This window comes from Ceratotherium simum, chromosome 11 (assembly GCF_057802395.1).
Source record: "Ceratotherium simum simum isolate JZ-2026a chromosome 11, ASM5780239v1, whole genome shotgun sequence".
NCBI lineage: Eukaryota > Metazoa > Chordata > Mammalia > Perissodactyla > Rhinocerotidae > Ceratotherium > Ceratotherium simum.
The window spans coordinates 16,402,440-16,429,183 of record NC_141910.1 but is presented as its reverse complement, the minus strand read 5'-3'; the positions used below and the strand labels follow the sequence as shown (position 1 = coordinate 16,429,183).

General features: G+C 35.1%; 1 protein-coding gene across 2 annotated transcripts in view; it reads left to right on the top strand.

Moving 5' to 3' along the window:
* Positions 1 to 26,744, top strand: part of GMCL1 (germ cell-less 1, spermatogenesis associated) — a 49,668-nt gene that overhangs the window by 5,517 nt on the left and 17,407 nt on the right. Inside the window, exons 2-9 of one of the 2 annotated variants that reach the window (XM_004435585.3) lie at positions 794 to 917; positions 3,976 to 4,072; positions 5,230 to 5,327; positions 7,960 to 8,072; positions 8,692 to 8,757; positions 12,278 to 12,362; positions 14,423 to 14,513; positions 19,272 to 19,409. In XM_004435585.3, coding sequence (XP_004435642.2) covers positions 794 to 917; positions 3,976 to 4,072; positions 5,230 to 5,327; positions 7,960 to 8,072; positions 8,692 to 8,757; positions 12,278 to 12,362; positions 14,423 to 14,513; positions 19,272 to 19,409 — 812 coding nt within the window. The remainder of the gene's footprint in view (positions 1 to 793; positions 918 to 3,975; positions 4,073 to 5,229; positions 5,328 to 7,959; positions 8,073 to 8,691; positions 8,758 to 12,277; positions 12,363 to 14,422; positions 14,514 to 19,271; positions 19,410 to 26,744) is intronic. The other variant, XM_087436620.1, reaches the window with a different exon arrangement.

The window sequence follows — 26,744 nt, the reverse complement described above, 5'->3', positions numbered from 1 at the left end:
TAGACCATCTTGAGCAATGACTATCAAACTTAAAAAAAAAAATACAGTTCTTCCTTTAAATTAAATCTTAGGCAGAAATCCAAGATGTTTATACATATGATATGTGATGCTACTCTGGTGGAAGTTAGGTGGGATGCCCAGAGTTCACTCCTCAGCGCTTCCTGGTGGCCCCTAAGACACTTCTCCATTGAGCATAGTTTTGAAAACCTTTGGCCCATGGCTGAAAATCATTTGTACAATGAAAAAAAAAAATTTTTAACTAGTTTAAGAATAGTTTGGTACCAAAATAAGATTAAATGTAAATTATTTTAAAAATTACTTGGGTAGGTGAAGTTTTTACTCTTGTTCTCTATTTTGTGGTTGCAAAGCAGTATTATTGCATTTATATTGAGATCTTCCACAGTGCTGATTTCTAAATAAGGAAATAAGCAAAAATCACTGTGCTGACTTATCTTCTTAATTTACTGAATAGATAATTCACTTGACTCAAAAATCGAAAGTTAGAAAAACGTGTACAGTGAAAGGTCTCCCGCCCATGCTGCCCCCATCTAACTACTTTTACCCCTCTGGGGAATAGAGTACTCCAGAGATAACCAGTATTATTCGTTTCTTATGTATTCTTCCCTACATGAATAAATTTGAATATATAATATTCCTCTATCCTTTTACACAATGGGCAAGTTGGCTCCATTTAATAGAAATTGAACAAAAGGAGTATTTTGAGTTATATGCAAAATCAATAAAACATTCAATTTTACATATATATATATAACATCTGCATTTCTTTTAACAGGAAAAAATTAAAGAGCACATCCAAATATATTTATCAAACATTATTTTTGAATGGTGAAAATAGTGACATTAAAATTTGTGCTCTAGGAGAAGAGTGGAGTTTACACAAAATATATTTATGTCAAGTAAGTATTTTATTTTTCTTCTTGAGTAACCACGGTAGTCACTTAAAAAAACTCAAACTCATTTAAGTCATGTTCTTTCTCATTGCATTTCACAGTAATCTTTAGTATGGACAGTAGTCGTTTAAGTCCTATTATCTCATAAAAAGTCTTTGTTTTACTAGAAATATGGTGAACATTGTTAGTGAAAACTTAGTTTGGTCTAGAAAACAGATTTTGAATTTTCATTGTCATACCAGCCTAGCAAAACCTTTTTGTCATTACTTCAATAAAGTGCTTATTTTGGTGTCTTCTGTAGTCAAAAGGGAAAAAGTTAGGGAGAAAATATTAAAGTTAAGATTGCTGAATTTGTTTATTTTGTATATGATTATTTTAATTGGATAAATTCAGCTGAAGTGTTGCTTTGTAGTTAAGGTTGAATGTGAATGGAAAGTTCTTTTTTTTTTTTTTTTTTTAAGAAAATGCCTATGCGGCATCTATTGTACTGCATGTTTCAGAAACCATGATTGCCTCGGCTAGAGTGCAGTGGTAAGAATCCCACCAAGAACTGATTTATATAATGGATATTAACTATGTAGACTCTCTTAACTCTAAGAGAAGAACTTAAGGAGAATTAAGAGGAGTTGAGGGCAAGTCATGGGTCCATAACGGTTATAAAGAGAAAAGGGGGATGCGTAGGTGATTTTCTCCTAATCTTCATGATTAGTTTCTGAAGAACTGCCACAAACCATTTTCAAAGAAAATAGTGATCTGTTTGCATCACTAGTTGGGCCTATGGGATAATTTTATGATTTTAATATATGTCTCAGTCCTACACAGTTTTTTGAGAGCATTAAGGCACACTGCATAATAAATTAGATACTGACATCTATATTTGATGCTTCTATCACAGAGGAAAATATGAACAGGGCTATATGATATTATCTGACATGGGATCACCAAAGAGTTCCCAGGAACCTTTAATGTCAAGATTAAAATGAATCTAAGAAATTCACACATTGAGGGGCTGTCTATTCCTGGGAGAGAGGACAACAAATTTGAAATCATAGCTTTTAAATCCGCTGCCCAAGCCAATAGCCAAGGAAAGAGAATCAATATAGTAAGAAGAATTTCTTGCTCTCCTGGGAAAGTACTTTTGGAGATATTCCTCTATTAATTTTAACTCTTATAACTTCCTCTTTGCCATCATCAATTTGTAACTTTTTTTTTAAATTTTTATTCAATTTATTTAAACTAAAAGAAAAAAACCAAGAACAGTTCACCCATTTCTCCTACCCCCCAGCTCCTGCCTCTTGCAACCACCAATTTGTTTTCTGTATCTATGAGCTTGGTTTTTTTGTTTTTGTAAGATTGAATGGAAAGTTCTTGACACTTACTCTTCCTTCTCCCCTGGAAAATGCAGTTAAATTAAAGACAAGACCAAAAAAGTATTTAGACTAAGTCATTTAGCTGATATACCTATTTGATTTCTATGCTGAAAATATTACTGTTTGCCACCCCATTTTAAAGATTCAAAACTGCCAGAATAAAAGAAAATGTTGCTCTAATGGCTCAAATATTTTATTCATTTATTCTTTCATCAAATCTATCTATTCTTTCTTCAAATCATTGTTCTAGGCACTGGGAATAGAACAGTGAACAATTCAGTTTTTATCCAATGGAGGTTATATTTTTCCTCTCTTCGTCGTTTGACAATAATCACTGGTAAGATAGTATGGTATAATATTTTTCAGTAGAAACGTTTGAAAGGAATTTTTTCTCTAACATTTTAATCATAATGTTTTTTATTTAACTTTTTTTAACAAGTTTACTTTGGCTTGAAGTATATAGCCCAGAGAATATATCAGAATATTGGTCTCAACTTGAGGATATGGTCCATATCTTTCTTTTTAATCTCTGAAAGCAGTTTTGTGAATTTAAGGATGAGAATGCCTCTGTTAAGATTTTCCCTCTCAAGAGAAACTGGATTGATTATAGTGCAAGCCACATGAGGACAGAAATATAAGCCCCCTGAGGACAGAAACAATGTCTGTTTTGTTTACTGCTATATTCACAGTGCCTTATACGTAATAAGTACTCAGTAAATATTTTTTCTTTTGCTGAGGAAGATTCGCCCTGAGCTAACATCTGTTGCCAATCCTCCTCTTTTTTTTTTTTTTTTTTGCTTGAGGAAGATTAGCCCTGAGCTAACATCTGTACCAGTCTTCTCCTATTTTATGTGTGGTTCGCCACCACAGCATGGCTGACGAGTGATATAGGTCCACACCCGGGATCCAAACCTGTGAACCCGGGCTGCTGAAGCAGAGTCTGCTTAACTTAACCACTAGGCCGTGGGGCCAGCCCCTCAGTAAAATTTTTTAAATAAATTAGTTAATATTTGATTCATTTCAAAGTAATTCTAATTATGAGAGGTTCTATCAAGAAGGTAACTAAAGACTTCATTCTGGTACCTTCCCAAGAATTCAGGTCCATTCTGGAATTTTCTGATTAGATAAAACTAAACTTTGGATTTTCCCTAATTTCTTGAGGATGATCCTGTTAGTACTGACTTGAGATTGGTCTGGACCCTTTACAGCCACTAAGATACAGTGAGGATTTAACAGTTTGAGGGCTTAGTCTTCTCTTGTCTTCCTCAGTACATTATTATCTATCCACCTTGTATGTTGTCATATGTTTATGAGAGATACTTATTGACACAATTTCTAAGCTTGAATTTAGAATGTCATTGAGAAGGAAAACATACGTGTAATATACTCAGAAATTGCTTTAACTAAGTAGAAAGCTAATGAGGTTCAAGTAGTAATATAAAAATTCAATTCAGAGTAATATGAGAATTTGGTTTAATTTTCATTAAATTAGTACTAAACTGAAAGTATTTTGATACTCATAGTGGTGGCCTTAACTTCTTTTCTCTTGTAGACATATTTGGCAATTCTGTTTCTCTTGAAATAATATGATGGATTAGTTTTGATAGAATAGTTGCTTGGAGTTAGAAATGGAAAAATAATTTGTAAGACACAGAAGGCACAGGATAATCGTTGATTTTTTTTTTTTTTTAAAGTCCGGTTACTTTTCTAGTATGTTCAGTGGTTCTTGGAAAGAATCCAGTATGAATATTATTGAACTGGAGATTCCTGACCAGAATATTGATATAGAAGGTAACCATCATCATAATTACTGTTATGCAAAAATCATAAAAACATAATGTTGTTTTTATTCTTTTGGTAGAAAATAAATATTTTCTTCTAACTTTTTAGACTAGAAAAAAGCTCCACTTAACACCCTAAGGTGACAACTTTATATGATTTGTTCCATAGTTTCTCACTTCTGTTTCACCTGTCCCTAATCTATTTAGTCATGTGGGCCTTATCAGTCTGTTTACTTATCTTTGTAAATAGATCTGCCTGGGATATGGAGGATGTAGAGTGAAGGAAGGAAAAGTGTGACCATTTTTTTAAATTACATAGAAAAGCTGGTAAATAATATTCATTGATTATTCCCTATATATGAAGATCATCTCTGGGAATAATAAGGGCATGAAACATGTAATCAATGTTGTTTTAGAGCTATAAGGGTTCTTAGATGAGGAAGCTGAGGCCCAGAGGATTTAAGGGACTTATTTTAGGTCTCAGAGCAGTTTAGTGAGCCTAGATCAGACTATAGTTCTCTAAATTCCTATTCCAGTGCTCCCTCTGCTCCCCTCTCTGATAGCCCAACTGGAAGTACCCAGTACTCACCACACAGGCAAAGGAAAAGTTAAGACTATTTATAAAGCAAACCATGTGGGACATGCATGAGATTGGCAGTGGAGAGAAGGATGGAGAGGCTTAGATAGCTGTGGCGGCTGGGTGAGAGTGTGGCATGGACAGGACCAGGAGCTGTTCCACACTCCCCAGTGATGCAGCACTGAAAGCACCAGGGTAAGATGATCATTGGGTCTGTGTGCTTGTACTTAATGATTGGTCTACTTGGGTATCTTTATAAAACTTTTTCCAAGGGTGTCAATTCTGACCACTAACTAATGTCAAGATTAGATGTAGAAGAATCCAGCTCAATTTGGTAGAATAATGGAAATTTATAACATTGTTATTAAATTAGTAAACCATTACTAATGGTTATTAAGTTAGTAAACCATTACTAATTAGTAAATCAGTAACCATTACTAGCATTTCAATTAGTGATACTTCTCTTAACCTTTTATGTACATAACTAGATTTAGACATAACGTTTTAGTGTGTGAAGACAGTCATTATTTTTGTAACACACTTAGACATATAATTGTCATTTCATTCTACATGTGTACTTTTGCTTTCAGCACTGCAGGTTGCATTTGGGTCACTGTATCGAGATGATGTCTTAATAAAGCCCAGTCGAGTTATTGCCATTTTGGCAGCAGCTTGTATGCTGCAGTTGGTAAGTATGCACATTATTCAAAGAAAGGATCACAGTTGTATCTTTGTTTCAAAGTCTATTCCAAAAACAAAAATAAAGCTTGGCTTTTTACAATTTTTAAAATAAAAATGAAACGTATAAATATGCCATTTGTGATAAGTAATTTAAAATGCTTAACCAAAAGTAATTTATTACAACTGAGGGGGTCATGATATCTGTGTAAGATGAATGCAAGCTATTTCTGTGTAGATATCTTAGAATGACTATAATGTGGAAAGAATTTACTTGTCTAAGTCCATTTACAGATTTTTATTCCTTAATGACTTAACTGTTATTAAGCAGATGGCTTATGATTACTAATTCATTTAGTTCATGGATTCAAAAAACATTGAGTGCTTACTATGTAAACTTTTTCTTAATTATGACATAATTGTGTGTAAACCACATAAATGTATATAATCTATTGATAGAATGACAGATTTGTTCATTCAACAGAGCTATATTGAGCAATGTGTCAAACTCGGCATAGAGATCCAAAGGTAAATTAAGATAGGTCCCCACCTGCAAGGAGCTCACAATATAATGTGTGTGTGGAATGGGGGAGGGAGGGTTAATAGAAGACCCAAAGGTAAAGTAAAAGTTGTCCAATATTATAGGTACGATAATAAACATCCTGTAGGATTTAGTAGATATACAAAGAAGGGAGTGGTCAGTTAAACTTGGTAATGTCAGAGGAGTCATATTTGAGGTTGAGTCTTGAAAACTGAAAATGTATTTTTATTGCAAGAAAGCAGAGGGGAAGGAAGAGCATTTCATACAGAATAAACTAAGATGTAGAGATGTGAAACAGTGGCAGATTAGAAAATCTGAATGGAACACAACTCTAGCGTAGAATATAAAGAAGGGTTGGAGAGGCTGGCCCTGTGGCCTGGTGGTTAAGTTCCGTGTGCTCCGCTTCGGTGGCCTGGGTTCGGTTCCTGGGCGTGGACCTACACCACTCGTTGGTGGCCATGCTGTGGCAGTGACCCACATACAAAATAGAGGAAGTGTTTTTTTAGCTCTTTTTTTTTTTTTAGCTCAAAAAAAGCAAAAAGAGGAAGATTGGCAACAAATGTTAGCTCAGGGTGAATCTTCCTCAGGAAAAAAAAAAAGGGTTGGAGAGAGGGGGGCAGAGGCCAGATCATGAAAGTCTCTCTGTACCTCTTAAGAAGTTCAGGCTTTTGGGGCCGGCCCCCTGGCGTAGCGGTTAAGTGCACGCGCTCTGCTGCTGGCGGGCTGGGTTCAGATCCTGGGCGTGCACTGACGCACCACTTGTCAGGCCATGCTGTGGCGGTGCCCCATATAAAGTGGAGGAAGATGGGCACAGATGTTAGCCCAAGGCCAGTCTTCCTCAGCAAAAAGAGGAGGATTGGCATGGATGTTAGCTCAGGGCTGATCATCCTCACAAAAAAAAAAGAAGAAGTGTAGACTTTATATATAAGTACTTTTGAAAGATTTTAATCAAGGGAAAGACAAAGTTATGTTTTAGAAAGAATACTTCAAGAATAACGTGAAGGATGCATTGAAGGAAAGATGAGTACATTAGAGACAAAAACTTAGTGCAGTAGTCTGAGTGAGGTCTAAATTAGGGTAGTAGCAATAAGCATGGAGAGGAACAAAACTGAATACCAGAGAAATTAAGCAGGGATAATCCACTGGACTTGGTGACAGGTGATAAGTTAAGAGGAAGGGGGAGGAGTCTAGAATGACTTCCAGGTAAATTTAAAACCCCAATGGATTCAGTGTTTTATTTTGATCTTTTAAAAAAGTTAATTGTTTCCTTTTATGTGGTATTTGTATACCGATTTATTTGAAGTATTAGTTAATAGCTTGCTAAATATACTTGGTTGAGGTCATTTGATTTTTTAAATGTTTTGATCCTTTCAGTACTTACTTCCGATAAGTATACTTTATTTTCTAACTTTAGTCCTTTTGGTTTTGTTCTAAATCCATTTTCTGCATTACCTTTATAACTTAACTATTTAACTATTTAACTTTGCATGATGATTATATTTGAGAAATTTGAGTAAAAAGTGATGTTCTTTCCATATATTAAAGTTAGTTCATTTGAAATCTTCTATATGAACATTTTAGATTAAAATTTCAATGTAAATTTAAAATAATAATATATTTGTTTTACGTGCATCTCTTAGATATTGATAGGTATTTTAAACTAATAAACACTTTCTAATGATTCATATTGTTTACTTGCCTAGCCCATCACACGGTCAGCTGACTATGTGCAGAGGTCTTAATTTAAAAAAAGCAGGCAAAACGGACAGAAAGCTGCTTAAATTTGCAAAGGTCCCAGAAAGAAGAAGAATAGAAAAGAAAGAGAATAGCCATATTCATTCTCTACCTTGCTGCTTTTACCCCCTCCCTTCCATTTTTCAATTCCAAGTATTTAGCTGAATACTTGCTGGATTTTTTTCGGTATTGTTACTGGACTTATAAAAACCTTAGGCTTGCTGCACTTAATGAGTTTTCTTTCTTTTCTTTCTTTCTTCCTTTTTTTCTTGTTTTATTTTTTACTTTTTAATATGTAAAAGCACATATTCAGAGCTAATTTTTCCCATGTGAAATGGGCCTTTCCAGTGCTTATTTATATTTACAGGATGGTTTAATACAGCAGTGTGGTGAGACAATGAAGGAAACAATTAATGTGAAAACTGTATGTGGCTATTACACATCAGCAGGGACCTATGGATTAGATTCTGTAAAGAAAAAGTGAGTTACCTTTCTCGTTTTTCCTCCCATCCCACTTTTGGGAATTTGGCTGCTTTGATTTCTTAAGAGAATGTATAGCTATAAGAAAGAAAGAAAAAAAAAAAGATAGGGGACTAGAGTTTTGCTTTTAAAAAAAAAGTCCGTTTTTAGATTTGGCCTGATAAGTAAATTCGTCAAAAGTGTTGTCTTTGTAAGTGACCATGGGTGTTATACATGCTTATAAAAACTATGGTCATTCTTTACAGTACATTTTCTATTAAATTTTTTTAAGTAGTAGGCATATTAGACATTATATCATTGAAACTAGTGGCAGTGTTTTTAACTCTTGACAATTGCAGTACCCATTTTCAAATTATAAAGAAGGTAATAGAACTATGCAAACCCCTTCATAAACCATTTAACATAAACTTGAAGTTTTCTTAATTAGAAATGCTCTTATTAATATAAAGGGAATATTCCCTTAATAACTGCTGACAAAAACAATACTAAATTTCTGACTGTTAAATTAAAAAATTAGAGCATGATCTAGCAAGACTAATATTCTGTTTTTATTTTAACTGTAAGTCCTACTTAATAAATCATAAATACTTGATATATAATTCCCATGTTTTAATTTCAGGTGCCTTGAATGGCTTCTAAACAATTTGATGACTCACCAGAATGTTGAACTTTTTAAAGAACTCAGGTATTTGAATTTTAAATAACTTTATAATTAGTCATCCTAAAATAATGTTTTTCATTTGTTAAAATATGCAAAATAGGGCCGGCCCCATGGCTTAGCGGTTAAGTGTGCGCGCCCTCCGCTGCTGGCGGCCCGGGGTTCGGATCCCGGGTGCGCACCGACGCACTGCTTCTCCGGCCATGCTGAGGCTGCATCCCACGTACAGCAGCTAGAAGGATGTGCAACTATGACATACAACTATCTACTGGGGCTTTGGGGGAAAAATAAATAAATAAATTATAAAAAAAAAAGTTTTTAAGATGCAAAATATTTTTGCATAAAAATAAAAATATATTACTTATGAAAAAGTGAAAAAATTAATGAAAGGTATCTTGACTGCATCCATGAACTGAACAAATGCTTCACAAATTTCTTTCTCGTAAATGTATAATGTATATTATGTCTACTATTTTAACCAATTTTAATAGAAAAATTCACTGCTGCTACAAAACTATAGAAAAGTCTCAAGTGTTACCTCACTTTTGCTGGGCTCTTAGAGAATCTAAAAGTTTGTTTTAAAAACCATCTTTACCATTGAGAAAGCAAGTTTGAGGAAACTGTTTTAAACTTTTTGCTACACCTAATGAAATTAAATTCACAATCAAGTTGGCCTGAATCTAAAAGTTTGTTTTAAAAACCATCTTTACCATTGAGAAAGTAAGTTTGAGGAAACTGTTTTAAACTTTTTGCTACACCTGATGAAATTAAATTCACAATCAAGTTGGCCTGAATCTAAAAGTTTGTTTTAAAAACCATCTTTACCATTGAGAAAGTAAGTTTGAGGAAACTGTTTTAAACTTTTTGCTACACCTAATGAAATTAAATTCACAATCAAGTTGGCCTTTTGAATTAAATCTTATTATTCATTCATTCCTTCCATCAACAAATACTTTCTAAATGTCCACTATGTAATATGTATAAAAGTATTAGGGGCTGTGTAGGATACAGAGATGATTATGTCCTGGTCTCTACCCTTAAGGAGTTTATTTGTAGTAATGGGGCTAACATATCTGCGATGAGTCTGAGAAATTGAGGGTGGAAATGAACTTTTAAAGGCCAGTAGGCTTTACAGTCATTTTCAGGCTTGCATTTCCTTGACAGTTGTGCTTCTGAGACAAGAGTACAAATGTCCCTAGAAGTTTGTGGCATTCCAGTGGAAATGTACAAAACCAAAGATTTAACATTGCATAGCTTCCTGGGTTGTCAATTTTACTAATTTTTTTGGCAGGGGGGTATGGGGTATGGGGAGAGAGAGGTAAACGTGTTTATGTTTAAGTACATTATGGAATAGAGAGAATTCACATTTCTTTGAACTTTAAAGATGAAATACAAGAATTAATAGAAATGTTATTTTTATGGCTGACCACCTCCTAGATTCCTGGGTCCTTTCTTTTTCTCTGCCCGTAAGAGGTACTTTGGTAGAAAAGTTGAGAAGCACTGTTCTACAAAAAAAATCATCACCTGGTGATGTCAAGGTATAGACAAAACTCTTCAGTGTGTTTGGTTTAAAAATCATTAGAGGGGCCAGCCCGGTGGCGCAGCAGTTAAGTGCGCGTGCTCCTCTTCAGTGGCCCAAGGGTTCGCAGGTTCGGATCCTGGGCTCGGACCAACGCACTGCTTGTCAAGCCATGCTGTGGCGGTGTCCCATGTAAAGTGGAGGAAGATGGGCATGGATGTTAGCCTAGGGCCGATCTTCCTCAGCAAAGAAAAGAGGAAGATTGGCATTGGATGTTAGCTCAGGGCTGATCTTTCTCACAAAAAAAAAAAAAATCATTCAAAACACTTGAATTTTTTTTTGTTGTATAATTTCTTATTGAACTTTTTCAAAAGAAGATAAATTGTACTGGTCATCTTAAAAACCCAGATGCTCTTCTGGCTTTTTATGGCTTAAAGGATGGAAAGAAAAAGAAAAAAAAGAAGAAAAACAACTGGTGATATCATTTCCACTCTAAATTTAAACTAACACAGGGGCCAGCCCCGTGGCATAGCAGTTAAGTGCGCGTGCTCCACTGCTGGCAGCCCTGGTTTGGATCCCGGGCACGCACTGATGCACCACTTGTCAGACCATGCTGTGGCGGCATCCCATATAAAGTGGAGGAAGATGGGCACAGTCTTTCTCAGCAAGAAGAGGAGGATTGGCATGGATGTTAGCTCAGGGCTGATCTTCCTCACGATCAATCAATAAACAAACACATATTTCTTGATCTTACTCTCTTTAATAGTAATAAAAACATGTTTTTTGACTAAGCAGTTCTCTTAAGCCTAGAGGTTAAAGGTTACTTTGAAGATACAGATGTTCCAGTGAATTTTGACAAGTGTCTTTTTTCTTTTTTTTTTTTTTTTTACATTGAATGGGGAGGAAAGGCAAAAGAAGAAGGCTGCCACTTTATTCAGAGCATACTAAAAATTATCTTATTGGGACCTCACTTTAACTTGATTAATTAGCAGATCAAAGCTCTTTATTTTCCTATCAGTGCCAAAAAAAAGACTTTTCACAGCACACTGTCTGAATTAAAAGTATCCTTGTATTCAGATAGATTGTTTTCTGTCTAATGTAATTTTTATTACATTGCATTTTAATTCCATCTTTTTGGGGTTTTTTGTTTTTGTTTTTTTTTTGGTGAGGAAGATTGGCCCTGAGCTAACATCTCTGCCCATCTTCCTCTGTTTTATGTGGGACGGCTGCCACAGCATGGCTTGACAAGCAGTGTGTAGGTCCACACCTGGGATCCAAACCTGTGAACCCTGGCTGCCAAAGTCGAGTGCACGAACTTAACACACTATGCCACTGGGCTGGCCCCTGGTCTCTTTTTTCTTTTTCTTTTTCTTTTTTTTTTTTGGTGAGGAAGATTAGCCCTGAGCTAACATCTGCTGCCAGCAAGATTGTCTCTGGGCTAATATCTGTGGCAATCTTCCTCTGTTTTGTTTGTGGGACACCACCACAGCATGGCTTGACAAGTGATATGTAGGTCCACACCCAGGATCTGAACCGGTGAACCCCAGGCCCCCGAAGCAGAGTGCCTGAACTTAACCACTATGCCACCAGGCTGGCCTCCACATTTTCTTTCGATCAGAAAGACTTAGGGGCTGGCCTGGTGGCATAGCAGTTAAGTTTGTGCGCTCCGCTTCGGCAGCCCGGGGTTTGCCAGTTCAGATCCTGGGCATGGACCTACGTACCACTCATTAAGCCATGTTGAGGCAGTGTCCCACATAGAGCAACTAGAAGGATGTACAACTATGACATACAACTATCTACTGAGGCTTTGGGGAGATAAAAGGAAGAAAGGAGGAAGATTGGCAACAGATGTTAGCTCAGGGCCAATCTTCCAAAAAAAAAAGAAAAGCAACTACAAGCTATTACCTTGCTTCATTGTAACTTAGTGAGGTTCTAAAAAAAAAAAAAGACTTAAAGTTTTTAGTTCCAGGAGGGTCTTTTAGCCTGTGCATGAAGATAAACTCACTACCTCTATTTTATCTTTTCTAGTATAAATGTCATGAAACAGCTCATTGGTTCATCTAACTTATTTGTGATGCAAGTGGAGATGGATGTATACACAGCTCTTAAAAAGGTATTGACATAATATGATGTATTTAAGTATATCAGCTCAGCATTGCTTATAATAGTGAAAACAGCTAGTGTCCAGTGATAAAGGAATAGTTATAATTGCAAGAAAAGTAAAAGGAAAGATGCCAAAATGTTAGAAAGTCTTTATGTTTAGGGATTTGGTATCATGGGTGATTTTAATTTTGTTCTTTATGCTTTTCTATCCTAGGAATACATTTCTGTTTTTCCCAGATTTTTTCAACAATAAAAATGTTATTGTTATGTTATTTACATAATCAGAAATGTTAAATATTTTATATGATTTTCAGAAATGTTTTCAAAGTTGAGCTTTAGTTGAATTAATGACTTTATGATGAAATTTTCACATACTTTTTCTAGAAAATGCTGAAGTTCTTTTAAAGACCTTATTTGCACTTTCAACATTTTTAATGTAATTTTATTTTCAAAACCCTCTATTATACTTGTTCTGCAGATGGTAAGACTTAGAATTGTTATAATTACTAAGTGGCAGACTTGAAGCAGAACCCAGACCTTGTGAGCCCTAGTCTGTTACTTTTCTCACCGCATAATTTCGCCTTTAGCCTTTTGTCCCCAGCAACTACTTTTAACACAGTTGTGAAATCGGGGAATGAGACATTTTCTGGGTTATATCATTGCAATCATTTGTGTTTATGGTAGAGATGAGGTTCTGTTACCCTTTTTCTTCAAGGAAGTTTAGTAACTGGGTTATCCAGTCATTAAAGGAGTGATAGACAGCCCATTTCTTTTTTTTTTTTTTCTTTCTTCCTTTTCTCCCCAAAGCCCCAGTAGATAGTTGTACGTCATATTTGCACATCCCTCTAGTTGCTGTATGTGGGACGCGGCCTCAGCATGGCCGGACAAGTGGTGCCTCGGTGCACGCCCAGATCCGAACGCGGGCCGCCAGCAGCAGAGCGTGAGCACTTAACCGCTAAGCCACGGGGCTGGCCCCATGACAGCCCATTTCTATCTCTGAGCCACTTAGTAGCATTCGTTCTTTCCTGTTGCAACTGCTTTTATGCCAATAGTGATAAATGCTTACTATGTGCCAGGCACTATTCGAAGTATGTTACAGATATTAATTCTTTAATGTCCGATGAGGTAGACATATTATCATGCTCATTTTACAAATGAAGAAATTAAGACCTGGAGAAATTAAGTAATTTTCCCAGCTGTTAAGTGGCAGGGCCAGAATCTAAAAGTCCATGTTCTTAACTACTCTGCTTACTGTCTCAACAGCAATAAGATAATAAGAAACTACTTTTTCCCTCGTTTAATTTCTTACTTTTATGATCTCACATAGTATGTAGGGAAACTGTGTTAATTGGTGAGTAGAATAAATTAGTATAAATTACTAATGTAATATATATATTAAATGTTTGCCTTTTTGATAGTGCTAACTACAGTGTGTATGAGACCATAATACTTTTACGAGATTAGTTGATTCCTTATCACATACTCATCTAGTTTTTATCATTGGACTGTGGCTAATGCCATGATGAATTTTTTGATTTCTTTTTTTAATTTTTTTTATTGAAGTAACATTGGTTTATAAGATATAAATTTCAGGTGTCCATCATTATATTTCGACTTCTGTATAGACTACATCATGTTCACCACCAAAAGTCTAGTTGCCATCCGTCACTGGATAAATGTGCCCTTTTACCCTCCCCTCAGCCCCCTTCCCTCTGGTAACCATCAATTTGTTCTCCAAATCTGTGTGTGTCTGTGTCTGTTTGTTTATCCTCCACATTTGAGTGAAATCATACGGTAATTGTCTTTCTCCTCTGGGTAATTGTCTTTCTTGTTCTGACTTATTTTGCTTAGCATAATACGCTCAAGATCCATCCGTGTTGTCACAAATTGTGTTGTGACGAATTTGAAAGCCCATAAGCATGTCATGTAATAGTTCTACTTCTTTCAATTGCTTGTAATGAAAATTAAATTTTTTAGATATTATGTTTTAAGGTGGAAGCAGTTTGAAAATATAAAATCATAACATGATAAAATCTTGTAATGTTTTCTTTATTTACTTTTTTAACCTAGTGGATGTTCCTTCAACTTGTGCCTTCTTGGAATGGATCTTTAAAACAGCTTTTGACTGAAACAGACGTCTGGTTTTCTAAAAGGAGAAAAGGTATGCCTGAAATTTTTATTGAGAACTTGTTTTTTTGGTTTTTCTAAATTGAAATTTATTAAAATCAGGCCCTGACTTATTTATAGACCTGGGGAATTTTAGAGCTGGAGAGGATCTTAGCAATTATCTAATTCAGCCCCTCATTTTCACTGAGAAAATTGAGGCTGGATAAGAAGAATGCCTTGCCTAGTATTAACTTAATTATTACTCCTTGAACTAACACCATATTTTGATCCCCCAAACTATTGTCTTTCCCATTTTATCACCAACAGATCTCAGCAATTACATTTGTCTTTTGTTTGACCACACTGAATTTTCCCTAACAAATTAAATCCTGTCTATCAGGCAACAATTCTTGTTCTTTTTTTTTTTTTTTTTTTGTGAGGAAGATTAGTCCTGAGCTAATATCCATTGCCAATCCTCCTCTTTTTGCTGAGGCCCTGGGCTAACATCTGTGCCCATCTTCCTCTACTTTATATGGGATGCCACCACAGCATGGCTTGACAAGGGGTGCACTGGTCTGCTCCTGGGATCTGAACCTCTGAACCCTGGGCTGCCAAAGTGGAGCACGTGAACTTAACCACTATGCCACCGGGCCGCCCCCAATAATTGTTTCTTTTTTTTTTTTATCGTGAAATTTTTGTTGTACATTATTGTTTGTCAGTCACCATATAAGTGCATCCTTCCACCCCTTGTGCCCACCCCCCACCCCCTGAGCCCCTGGTAACCACCAACCAGTTCTGTTTGTCTGTTTGTTGGTTTATCTTCCACATATGAGTGAAATCATGCACTGTTTGTCTTTCTCTTTCTGGCTTATTTCACTTAACATAATACCCTCCAGGTCCATCCATGTTGTTGCAAATGGGATGATTTTTGTCTTTTTTTATGGCTGAGTAGTATTCCATGGTATATATATACCACATCTTCTTTATCCATTCATCACTCGAGGGACACTTGGGTTGCTTCCGTGTCTTGGCTATAGTGAATAATGCTGCAATGAACATAGGGGTGCGTAAGCCCCTTTGGATTGTTGATTTCAGGTTCGTTGGGTAGATACCCAGTAGTGGGATAGCTGCATCATAAGGTATTTCTGTTTTTAATTTTTTGAGGAATCTCCATACTGTCTTCCATAGAGGCTGCACCAGTTTGCATTCCCACCAGCAATGTCGGCCCCAACAATTCTTAACATAGAGGGCCCATGAACAGGCTTTGATGTGTCACTGATCCCCAGCAGTGGATGCAAAATTTTATTTATATCTGTGTGTTGCATGCATTTTATGGGGGGAGAGCTTCCATATCTTTCATCAGATTCTCAGGGGAAACTGATCTAAAATTGGTTAGGATTGCCATAAGTTCTTTCTTAATCTGGACACAGGTGGAGCATGCATTGTATTTATTTTTCACTTTGCTAAAACAGATATAGAATAAAAATTTTAATAGCTCTCAAGTGCAAAGAAGTGGATAAATCATAATCCTTAATTCACGCTTTTCTTAGTTCACTGTAGTTTTTGGTCCATGCTGGCCACCTTTTTTGTTTATTTTTAATAATATATTGAACCTCCACGAACTAATCTTCAAGTACTAGAACATTAATAACTTCAGTCTACTCATGTGTTTCTCTCCTATTGTGTCCCTCTGACTTTCCCCAACCACTATCTTCAATTGTGTGTTTATTATTCCCTTGCTTTAAAAAAAATGTTATTGCATTATGCATGGATATCTTAACATACATAACATAGTGGTGTGCTGGTAAGCTGGCTCTCTGAAAAACAATAATCCCTGATTTGTAGCATTTTTTAAATTTCTATGATACAGATTCTTCCAACGTCGCTGATTTTAAGCTCACAACGTGACATCACTGAACGTGGAGCTGGGAAGAAATGCACACTTTCAGCTCCTGTGAGCTAGTACAAACCAGCTCCAGCACACCACTGGACAATATATTATTTTGTTTTAATTGCTATTGAACAATATATTTCATATTGTGGTCTTGATTTTCATTTCCTTGAAAACTAAAGAGATTGAACAGCTCTTTATATGTTTATTGGCCATATGTTTCCTCTTCTGTAAATTGTCTGTTCAGGTCTTTTTCCTGTTTTAATATTGTATTTGTCTTTTCTTAATGATTGTAGGCATTCTGTATATATTCTTTTTTTTTTTTTTTTTTTTTGTGAGGAGCATCAGCCCTGAGCTAGCATCTGTTGCCAATCCTCCTGTTTTTTGCCGAGGAAGATTGGCCCTGGGCTAACATCCGTGCCCATCTTCCTCTGCTTTATATGGGACGCCGCCACAGCCTGGCTTGACAAGCATTGTGGTGGTGCGCGCCCAGGATCTGAACCTGTGAACCCCGGGCTGCTGAAGCAGAGCGTGCGCACTTAACTGCTACACCACCAGGCCGCCCCCTGTATATGTTCTTGATAACCAATTCTTTGTCACTTATCTTCTAGTTTGTAGGTTATCTTTTTACTTTCTTAAAGGTGTCTTTTGATGAAAAGAAGTTCTTAATTTTAAAATTTAGTGCTTTTTGTCTTGTTTAAATAAATTTTGTAGGATTATTTTATGTGGTGAGATTTTCTGGTTCAGAGCCAGATAAATTATTTTTCTGTCAAGCTCATGAACCAAAAATGTGTGAAAGACCATATCAATAAAATCTAATTTGATTTACTTAAAGAACAAAATACTAAATTTATATCTTAAATTATACTTCAGTGCTACATTATGGTAATTACAGAGGGATTAGAGAAATTATAGAGGAGGAAATTTAAATAAAAAACAGAGAGAGAGATAAAAACTGATGGAAGGTAAAAAAGCTAAAAAGACAAAGGGACTCAATAGAAACAGTAGATGTTAGGTAAATGTTGACATAAATTTATGCTCATCTGAGCTCCACATGGATTAACCGTAGCAATCCATCAAGAGAGAAATTATTCTGTAGCCTAAGTGGCAGAAAGCAGAACAGGAAGCTGTGGTCCACTTCTGGTTTTCCCTCTCTGGGCTCTCCATCTCAGCCTCAGCAGTGTGAAAGTATACAGTTTAAGATAATTTTCCAGGGAAACATTTATTACATAAAGCAAAATATATGTCTAATGCCCTTGTTTTTCAGTGGGGACTTTTGAAGTCATTTCAAACAATTTTAAAATTATAAAAGTGATGAATACTCAGGAAATAGGACAAAAAAATCACTCGTGGTCCCCTCACCCATTATATTTTGGTATATATTTGGTATATATATTCTCTTTGATTTTCTTAATTATTTGACTTTTCAGATATATATGGGTTAGGACTACAAGAAACAATAGAAATTTAGAAATTTTGATACACAGTTATATGTAGAGATTGCTATTGAATTTGGCTGGTGCAATTAACATGGCCACATTTTGGCCAGCTAGAATCTTTAAAACATATTTTTTTAATTCCATGAATTCTTACAAAAGTAAATGAGCCAATCTCTTCTATGCCCTTGAAGAAAAGTCTTCAGGGGATAATTTCCAGATTTCTCTGAGATGATCTAGAATTAGATTTTTATGACTTGTTCATGTGATGGAGCACCTGTAAGAACATAATGGTATTCTCAGTACACCCCATGAAATTGGCACATTTAATTCAACATATGAACTAGAACTAATGTTATCATTAAAAAAAAGATAAGACATAAATCCACAGTTAATGCCTACTATATAAATAAGCAAAGTTAACTGTTAATTTTTTAAATGAATTTATTGCTTTCTTGTTTGCTTTGTTTGACTTTAGGCAAGCACCAAAGGAATACAAAAAAATGTATGGGATAAAAATTGGAAAATGTGAAGATTCTTTTCATTAACTTGACTTTTTGCGGTTTTCAGGAAAAAGTATTTTAGTGGGCAACACCTCCTTTCTGGTTCACAGCAAACCTGTGTTCCATGTGAAGCATAGATTGAGACCTAATAGTCTACAATAGCAACTCTCAACTTTTTTCCCTATCCTTAATAGCAACAGGGCTGAGTACACTCCCATAGGTATACCTTGTTTAACAGAAAACAGACTAGAGCTTATTATGCACAAGTCCCTGTTTGATAGCAGTAACTCTAGACCTTTCCTTCCCGTTCATGAAAGCACATTTACTAACTTTAAATTCTTCCTAAAAGAAAAAACTTCATATACTTCATAAACTTGGATTATTTTAATAATTAATACTACCCATGTTGCAAATCCGTGGCTACAATGTCTTTGTATCTTATTTTGTAGATATACACAGATTGTAGATATAAATAGAGAATTAATATATTAATTAGTGTTCATGACATGTAGCTAAAGCATAAGTTAGAAGAATCCCAAGAGACGTTCCATGTCCCGTGTATCTTGTGAAGACCCTTGAGTAAGGTATTTGGGCTCTCGAGTTCCACTAGAGTGTTCAGTCCCTGGGAGCGGGGATTCTGGAGATACCATAATCCTATTTACCATTCTCAAGCCTTCCTTTCCCACCTTGCTGCTCTGTAAACTCAAAACCCCAAAAAGGTGTACAACTAAATTCCTAGCCTCTAAGGGTCTAGTTAGGACCAAAGTTAATTTCTTGGGGCTTTTTTCTAAATCTCCCCAAGTTTTTATCCACACACCTGAGGTTTATAAAATCCTTGAAAACTTTGAAACTAGCTTATTTGGATTCTAATAGATGTATGTGTCTGTGTCTGTGTCTGTGTCTCCTCCCCCATAAAAACTTTTAGGAATAAAATAAATAGATTTAAAAAGAATGGCTATTTAATTTAAACTGTTTTTTTATAGATTTTGAAGGTATGACCTTCCTTGAAACTGAGCAGGGAAAACCGTTTGTGTCAGTATTCAGACATTTAAGGTTACAGTATATTATCAGTGATTTGGCCTCTGCAAGAATTATTGAACAAGATTCTCTAGTACCTTCAGGTAAGAGAACACGATGAAATTATGATTTTAAGTATATATTTCTGCTTATAATAGTATATATATCATAGAAAAGAATAATAAAGAAAATAAAAATTATGCCTAATCTCAGTAAGGTATACATTTTTATACAAAAGCCAAATCATACTATATAGTAATTTTCTTTGTTTACATTATATATTATGGGTATTTTCCCATATCATTAAATACTCTCCAGAATATTTAAATGGCTCTATAGTTTCTATAATATGGGTATTCTTTAATTTGATTAACCAGTACACTATTTTGGACCAGACTTTTAAAAATGACTTTTGAAGTATTATTTAAAGTTCATAACTGCGTTTTTTATTAATACTCCTTAAATTTGCTTATTTTCCTTTTTTATTCTAGTCTTAAACCTCATGTCAAAGCAAATGTAATATCTTTGCTAATTATAACTTAAATTTTTTGAAACAATTACTGATTTAATTTTCTAAATTAAATCTCTAGTGCTTGTATAAGATTCAGTTTAGTACTATATATGCATATAAGAAATAGAAAATAGAATTTCTGTTTGAAGATTTATTTGTAAATTTATAAACATTAGTAATAGTGTTATATAGATTTGTTTGAAAAGTTGTAATTATTTTTGACACCTTAATTTTTAATGTAACTTTGTGTTTACAGATTTAAGTTGTTCTTGAAGTCTGTATACTTAGAAAGGTATTGAATGGACACTCCTGGAATATTTGAAAGTCATCCATTTTTATAAAATCATTCTAGCAGATACTGTTTTTCTGTTAATTTTATATAAATCATCTTTATAGTATTAATTTTAGAGAGCCAAGATGAGAGAATGTGTATTATATTTGCATGATTGTGGTTTCCTTGAAGGTTATATTTCCTATAGTATAGCAGTTCTACAATAGTTTTAGTATATTTATACACCAAGCCCTAGCAATGGTGTAATATTAGATGCCAAGGCCAATTACACTCTAATTGTACTTCCTTTTTAAATTTCTTTAGAAATGAATTTTGAAAGAAGTTAAAAAAAAAAGTCTTTCTAAAGTAGTTTAATTTAGGTGTGTCTGTGATGCAAGTGGATAAGCTTTATATTTTTGGAATACAAGATAAGTACAAGTATTTCTAATCTGAAATATTTTATTCAGTATAAAATTGAAAAGAATTTAGATCCTATATTTCTGACCAGATTTCAGCCATTTTTTTTCTGACTTAAAATTACAGTGGAGGGCTTTTTTTCATTTCAGAATACCCCATCTAAGATATAAATTGATAAATAGGTTTTCCTATAAATCCAAATAAAAGTTATAGTTTCATAAGCAGAATATAAATCAAAATTATATGCTGTGCTCTTTGTGAGGGGGCAAAAAGTGGCCACATAACTCAAATTATTGAGACAGAGCATAAAGATTGGTTGGTATATGTTCTCAATAGCATTGTATCCTAGATTTGAAATAAATTAAAATAATTTAGATTACTTAGCTAAAATTCATTGATCATTTTTCAGAAATAGTGCCAAACATGTGTCAATATTATTCAAAGTTATGCATTCTGGGGAGTTGTAGTACACCCATTTTGATCATCTTTAGGTCAAAAATTTTAGAAATATGTTTAATTCCAAGTTAAATCAGGATTTATACAGAAGCATTGTATTTTAGGATTCAACTATGTCAAGTACAGTTGAACTCCATTATTTCATGGAATTAGATTTATCTTAGGTCAGATCATTGTGTGTTTTATTTCATACTCTCATTGTCATAATTCCCTCCACCTTGATCTCTCTGACCTATCTTGTTACCATTCCTCCCAAACTTTTCTATTAATGTGCTCTGGAACCAGAGTCAACAAACTCGCACATCTTCCATCTATTCCCTCTTATTTACTCAGTGCTCCCAGAAGATACCATTTTCCCTCTATAGAGGACTTTCTGTCACTTAAGACACTCTGCCAATATAGGGCTAGGAGGTCAGATAGTCATAGTCCTAGCCCCTCAGTGCCCTTTCCAAACCATTATTGTATATGATCTGACTCACCCTCTCGCCTTTCTCTCCTGACCCCCAGTCGTTCCTCCACGTTCATCTAAGACTTGGACACTTGACTTACTGTCAACCTCTCCACCCCTGTCCAGTCACATAATGAGTTCATGTGATCATTCCATTTAATACCCTAGCCTCCTAGTAATTTGACCTCAACTCCAGTAACATTTATGTTTGCTGAACATTCATTAGGCACTCACCACCCATGGAAACACCATGAATCTTGTAACCCAGAATTTCTCAGCATTAGAAATCCAGTAGTTTTCAAGCTATATATAACCTTTTAGTGTGTTCATAGCCTCATTCCCTTTTATACTGTTCTTTGACTTCCAATCCATTTTAAGCCCTCCATTTTCTGCCAGTCTTTCAAACCTCTCTTGCTTTTTACAGGCCGGCATTTCATGACAGATCATCTGAGCCTCTCTCTCTCACAATTGCCTTCAACTCTTTGTACGTCTGTTTGGCAAAATCCTAAAACTAAATTAAACCCTCTTTGTTCCTATACTCTCTATTCTGTGCTGAGTACTGCTGCAGGGCATTATACAACTTTTGTGTTGGTGCCACTGCACATTCGCATTTCAGCACTAAGCTTGGACCTTGGGACTCCTTATACTACTTTTACTTGGTCACTCCTCTTTTGCATTCACTTCAGCAGTTATATCAGACCTCTGCCACTTTGTTCAGGCTTCCTATCCAATCACCTCATTGCCATTATGGGAACTCTCTTTCTGTTTCTTATATAAATTTGAGGTAATCAGGCAATTTTTTCAAATTCCATCTTTCTCATCTATCTGTTCTTCCTCTCCTGTCCCATGGGTTGAGGTGCTTCCTCCTGTTCAAGCCAACCTTCTACTGTGTTCATAATCCTATTACCTCCTGTTTGTTCTAGAATTTTACTTTATCAGGGGCCGGCCCCGTGGCATAGCGGTTAAGTGCGCGCGCTCCGCTGCTGGCGGCCCGGGTTCAGATCCTGGGCATGCACTGAGGCACCACTTGTCAGGCCATGCTCTGGCAGCGTCCCACATAAAGTGGAGGAAGATGGGCATGGATGTTAGCTCAAGGCCAGTCTTCCTCAGCAAAAAGAGGAGGATTGGCATGGATGTTAGCTCAGGGCTGATCCTCCTCACAAAAATAAATAAATAAAATAGAATTTTACTTTATCATTTATTTTGTATCTTCAATCTTTTCCCCACCTATTCTCTCAGCCTATAAAATGTCAAATCTCTTTTATTAAAAAACAAAACAAAAAACCCTCTCTTGACCCTGAGCACCCCCATAGGAACTATTCTCTCCCTTCTAAGCCACCTTCCTCAGAGTAGTCTACGGATGCTGTCTCCTTATCTTTCAGTTATTTCTCAACTACTACAGTCTGTCTTTTGCCCTTACTATTTCACTGAAACTTTCTAGCAAAAGTTAAGATTGTCCTATTTGCAAAATCTAGTGACTTCATTTTAGCCTTATTTTAACTTCTCTAGAATTTTATATCATGGTTTGTTAGTTTTTTCTTAAAATTCTCTACTGTACTTATATACTGTACTACTTTAGTTTAGAGATGCTATAGCCTCCTGATTCTTTTCCTAGCTCTCTGACCATTCCTTCTCTTTTTATACTGTAAGCTTCTCTTTCTCTGCCCACCTCTTAACCTCCTGAGGGTGCCCTTGGCCCATTGATCTTTTCATTCTATATAGTGTCCCACAGTAATCTCCTTCATTCATATGATTTATTAAAAGATTCCAGTTCTGACCTCTCCCCTGAGTTTCATACTTGGACATCCAACTGCTGGCTAGCCCTCTATAAATTGCTTCAATTCATCTGTTCAAAACAGTACTTCTCTTTCCTTTCCAGCCCCAATCCCTGCTTGCTTTTTTCTTCCTGGGTTCCCCATATAAGTCATCAACACCATTAATAATCCTGCCTCACAAGAAAGGCAAAACCCTGGAAGTCATCCTACACTCCTCCTAAACTCTTTCCTCCACATCCATTCACCAAGTCCTCTAGATTTTTTTTCATAGATGATTCCCAAAATCACCTCCTTCCCTTGCCCAAGACATTTCCTAGTTTAAGACATTGCCATCTCTTGCTAAATTACTTTAGTACAGAATGTATCTGTGTCCTTGTTGGACTGTGAGGGCCATATGTTTTTTATCTTTTCCCCTCCAGTTCGTAGCACAGTGCTTGACAAGTAGTAGGCACTCAGTTTGTGTGAACTAAAACTGTTTTCTAAAACATACTAACTTACATATGGCCTAATAGTACATTTACTCTCAGAAAAGTTTGAGTTCTAGCTCCCAACCTAAGAATGTTAAAAAGAAGAGGGAAAAGTAAATAAATATTGTAGATTCTTCACAGTGTCCCAGGCAATATGCCAGATTATGCATTTAATGTCTATTTTGTAACATAATCTTTGAAATTTATCAGGGCAGTTGTCCCCATTTTATAGATGAAGTGAAGTATAGCTGTCACGTCATACAGCTAGTGAGACACAGAGCTCAAATGCGCCTGCAAGTCTGTTTTGTTCTAGGGCCATACTGTTTTCACTGTATTTTACTGGTTACTTAAAAGAATTCCACTGTGTTTAATCTGTTTATGTTTGTATATTCAAATGCAGAAACTTGAGCAGTAACTTTGAATCACCATTCTTTTGAGTATGCTGAATTTTTTGGCTTTTGATAACGAAGTAATAAAATAGATATATTATCCCTTATTTTGCATTGTGGGCAAAAAAATAGGTATTCTTGTAACTTTTTATATCAGGAATTACTGTTGTGGGAATAATGGGGAAGCCTAATGCTTAATATTATTGTAAGTGGAAGGGAGATGATAATTTTTAAAGCAGTATGAGTTTTGTGAAAATAAGGTGCTTAAAATGAAAAAGTATCTAAATCCATGTAAATTAATTTTATTCAGAAAATAGCTTTGAATTATTCAGTAAATTTGTCACCTTTTAGAACTAGATTTTTAGGTTATTACACCTGAGAATCTTTGAGCTAAAACTTCTTCATAATTTTATACTAATATTACATACCTAGTTGCTCTGTATAAAATATTCTTATTTGTCCGTATAGGAATTTTTTATTATGTAAACTTTTTGTCCTTCACCTTCATGATCTATATCTGACTTATATGTTTCATATAAGAGTTCAACTTGTAGGCTGTTTTTGCTATAAGCTTTACTGGTTGTAAGTAAATTTTTGTGTGTGTATATACCTGAAAAATACACTTTCTCTTTCACTTAAACAGTAAAATACTGGGCAAGTTAGGAACGTTTCTTTTTGGTTGTTTTTTAAAGTTTGTAAATCTAAGACATTAGATTTTCAAATAGTATGCCTTTGGAGGCCTCCTTCCACTTTTCCTTTGTATAAGACAAGAGAAATAATCTAAATAAATTCATTCTGACTTTTCTCATTTATTCTACTGGAAAATTTTGTGTTTACATTTAAAACAGCTATAGACTAGATCTGCAGCTGCTGATCCATGGCACTGTCAGATACCACCTTGATATGCCCATTTTGAGTTTTTGTTTTGGACTTTGGTTTGATAAAGTTTAAAATAAGTGCTTAAACTTGTTTTCACTGAGTGGAAGTTTCTTGATGGTGCCTTTTCAGAATCTTTCCACTGAACATTAACTCTCTGCCAAAAAGGATTCTGGCGCACTGCCTAATATATCTGCCTTTTGGAGATATGACTGCATAAAATCATATTAAAAACTCTGTATAGTATAAAGGAACCTATTTCACTTATTTTCATCCTGTGTTTTTCAAATTCATTTTAGCAGGGATTCTTTTTTTTCCTTCATATCGGCTGTCAACGTTGCATTTGAACTAGCATTCTACTGACTTATTTTTGGGTTGCTACTACTGGGTGAACTACCAGTGACCAGAAAGATTTCTAGTTTGACTTTCTGCTCTTTTAGATTAAGGCAAGAAAGGAGGGACAAAAATATGTACCCATGTTTTTAACTTGTTGAACTGCGTTTTGTTTTAAAGATTATTCAAAGGTTGTTAGAACGTAAATTTTAAAATATTTTCATGAGATATATCTTACATGATATTTGAGACTATATATGTATAACCCTTTCATTCCAGTTTTATAAATGAATCATGAAAAGCCGTATTCTAGATCAGTGAATTTCCAACTATAGGCATAACCATTAGTGAGTTGAGTGAGAAATCCTTTTAATGGGAAGGGATCAACATTTTTTTTTGAATAAAATACAGTAGAACAGAACTTAAAAATCTAAAGGTATTGCAAATAAGATACACAATATGTGTGTATGTCTTCTGAGTCACATAAACTTTACTATTAGTCTTTACCTGCTGAAGACAAATTGTCTGTGGGCTAGATATTTAGCAGTTATTCTGTATAATAGCAAGATATTATTTTGGGGGAAAGAAACATTCAATAGTATATTTATAGAGAGTTTTAAGGAAAGATACCAATAAATCAGTGCAAGTCATCTGGATACCTTTATTAAGTAGAGACTTGTGAAGTGAAAATCCAGATTTTAATCTACCAGGGTTTTTCCTCTTCCTTTAGGTAGAGATTGAGAAATCATTTAACTTGAAAAATAGAAGAACTATTAATTTGGTTGAGAATAAATAAGAGGAGAAAAATAAATATGGTGCTAAGCCAATTCTACTTATATTTTTAATAAATCTATGTTTTTATCTAAAATAATTAAAATTTCAGCTTACATAGACTTGTTTTGTGGAAAAATTTGTATGTTTATTATTAAAGGAAAAATATCTATAATTATAATTTTTATTTCATTTAGAATAATTTAAATTAAAATCTTTTATTTTTAATAATAGTTACCTAAATCTAATATGCCACAATTATTTGAATGTGTATGATTTATCTGATAATTTAGGGATGATTTATTTCCCATTAATTAGTTGTTATTTTTAGATAATTTAATAAAGGAACAATCCGTTATTAGTTTTCTGTTAAAACTTTTATAAAAACTGAAAATATTGCACTAGTTATATTTCTTACAAAAGAAAATTAATATGAACTATGAAAAGGAAACTATTGGGGCCGGCCCGGTGGCGCAAGTGGGTAAGTGCACGCGCTCTGCTGCGGCGGCCCAGGTTTCGCCGGTTCAGATCCTGGGTGTGCACTGATGCACTGCTTGGCAAGCCATGCTGTGGTGGCATCCCATGTAAAGTGGAGGAAGATGGGCATGGATGTTAGCCCAGGGCCAGTCTTCCTCAGCAAAAAAAAAAAAAAAAAAAAAGAGGAGGATTGGCAGATGTTAGCACAGGGCTGATCTCACAAAAAAAAGGAAAGGAAACTATTAAAT